The sequence below is a fragment of the Austrofundulus limnaeus genome, unplaced genomic scaffold (assembly GCF_001266775.1).
Source record: "Austrofundulus limnaeus strain Quisiro unplaced genomic scaffold, Austrofundulus_limnaeus-1.0 Scaffold533, whole genome shotgun sequence".
NCBI classification, from domain to species: domain Eukaryota; kingdom Metazoa; phylum Chordata; class Actinopteri; order Cyprinodontiformes; family Rivulidae; genus Austrofundulus; species Austrofundulus limnaeus.
The window spans coordinates 197,337-199,590 of NW_013952935.1; the positions used below are offsets into that span (position 1 = coordinate 197,337).

Consider the following 2,254-nt stretch of genomic DNA (forward strand, 5'->3'; position numbering starts at 1 on the left):
CAGTACAGTAGAGCAACATATTGCCTCTAAGGAGGAGCTAGTTCAACTTTCTGGGTTGTGTTTACATTTTCTCCCTGTGCAGCAGTGGGTTTTCTCCAGTTTCTCTCACAGACCAAAATCATATTTATTAAAACTAATATGACATGAAAAGAAAATAACTTAGTAAGTAGATGTAGTTTGTAATTGTGCTTGTTTTAATCTTTATTTCCAGTTTTGGGGTTTTATAATCACTGTTTTTCTTCACAAAAGTAAACATCAACAAACAAACAAAACTTTTAACATACATAGAAAAGATGATTAGCTTTAAAATTTAAAAAGCTTGTTTCTTGTAAATGTCTTTAAAGTATATATTTTGACATTTTAAAGGAAATGACAGACATCGTTTTTGAAGGGCAGTTTTCCATCAAATTTAAAATGTAATTCATTTAAACCCCCACATTTATAAAATATTACTTCACTCAGTGTTTCCCTCGCTCAACAAATAAAATTATTCCACTTGACTTATAAAATACTCACATTAAGTGTTTTTCTAAGTAGGTAAAAGTCTGTTTAACAACCTGTTAAAATACACCAGAATGCAGGAAATGGCATTTACTTATTTCAAAATTTCCTGGGGGAGGACCCCCAGACCCCCCACCAGTGTGTCCCCCCAACATTACAAATACTTCTGACACCACTGAAATATGTAGCGATGTAAGGACAACTTATGGTAAAGATACAGAACAAGTTAAAAACTGAACTGTTACAGAAGTGCAGATAGTTTTTTTGTTGTTTTTTGTCTCTGAACGTCACAGAATCAGTAATATTATCCGTAAACATTACAAATCGAACACATATTATCACATCCATATATTGCCATAGTTTTCAAATTGTCATGTTTACAACTACATGATAAAATTTCTGTTTATAGATATTAGTTTTGGTGTGCCACCTCTGGTTTTTCAATGGCCGCCCCTGAAAACATTTCTGCAGGCGCCACTGACTGCAACCCAGCAATATCTGAATTTATAGCAATAAAAGGTTTTATGTTAAAGTTTCTGAGACCATTTGAATGTTTTTGTTAATGTGTCTGTTTATTCTTGAATGTTATTCCTAATGGTCTTAAAAAGTGTTGAAAAGGTCTTAAATTTAACTTAGTGAAACCTGCCTAATGAGTCGCTCCTTCCTGTCATCTGTTGAATGGGTCTGGAGCTAAACTTCTTCAGACTTTCTGGTCTTTTAAAGTTCTTCTTTGTCTCTTTAAGGATTTCTTTCTGATTCAGCTCAAACTGAAGAAACAAGCAGCCGAAGTCTGAATAACAGAACTGATCTGGGAGTAAAACCAGCAGAGAGTCTGATTGTTCTGGTTTTCTTCTCTCAGGAGGAACTTAAACCAGAAGAAGGAGTACACCTACACCACGCTCCACTGGCACCACAGCGCCGTGAGCTCCGTCCGCTTCACGCCTGAAGGTACGACTCAGCGTTTTTCTGCTAGCTGCCCCGACGCCAGCCAAACTGAAAGTGTCTGTTTGTCCTCGGGCCAGGCACCAACCTGCTGAGCGGAGGCGTAGAGTCGGTCCTGGTCCAGTGGAGGTACGGCCAGGAGAGCCAGAGGGACTTYCTGCCCCGACTGGGGGCGGCCATCACGCACATCGCCGTGTCGCCCGACGGGGCGCTGTTCTGCACGTCCCACAGCGACAACAGTGAGAGCTGCTGGTTTACTGAAGCTGAGGAAGTAAAACCGTTTGARGCCAACAAATCATTGATTTATTCTCTTTTTCAGAAATCACCGTCATCCAGAGCAGAGTGAAAGTTTCAGCCGTCATTCAGGGTCTGGTCCAAGGTGAGAGCAGACGCTAACAGTTCCTTGGAAAGTCTTAAAAGTCATTGAATTAATCAATCCAAAAATAAGGCCTTAATTAGCCTTAAAGTCATCATGTTTCCGTCCAGTTGTAGAGTGAATTTTTAATCGAACTTTTCAAAATTCACAAAAAATTAAATAAATAAAAATTCGAATCTAGACTGTTTCCATCTAGTTTCCCTCTCGACTGTTTGATGCGAATAAACGAGGCTACGCAACGCATGATTATGTCAGATATCGGCGACAAGCTTTGCGGTAGTAAACAGGAAGTGAAATTTGATAACTAGCAGAGGCTCATCGTCTCGAGACAATGGAGTGATTTTTTTCATGAATGTCTTGCAATTGGGCAAGTTGTAATTATTCTATCTATTCAGCTAGTACAGGCTATGTTTAACGCTGCCAGGAGACGTAGGG

The 2,254-nt window shown here is 39.3% G+C and overlaps 1 protein-coding gene across 1 annotated transcript in view; it reads left to right on the forward strand.

Annotated features, from left to right (window-relative positions):
- wdr75 (WD repeat domain 75) overlaps window positions 1-2,254 on the forward strand; it is a 13,362-nt gene that overhangs the window by 3,276 nt on the left and 7,832 nt on the right. The window contains exons 8-10 of the mRNA XM_014026192.1: window positions 1,361-1,449; window positions 1,524-1,682; window positions 1,763-1,822. Of these exons, the coding sequence (XP_013881646.1) occupies window positions 1,361-1,449; window positions 1,524-1,682; window positions 1,763-1,822 (308 nt within the window). The remainder of the gene's footprint in view (window positions 1-1,360; window positions 1,450-1,523; window positions 1,683-1,762; window positions 1,823-2,254) is intronic.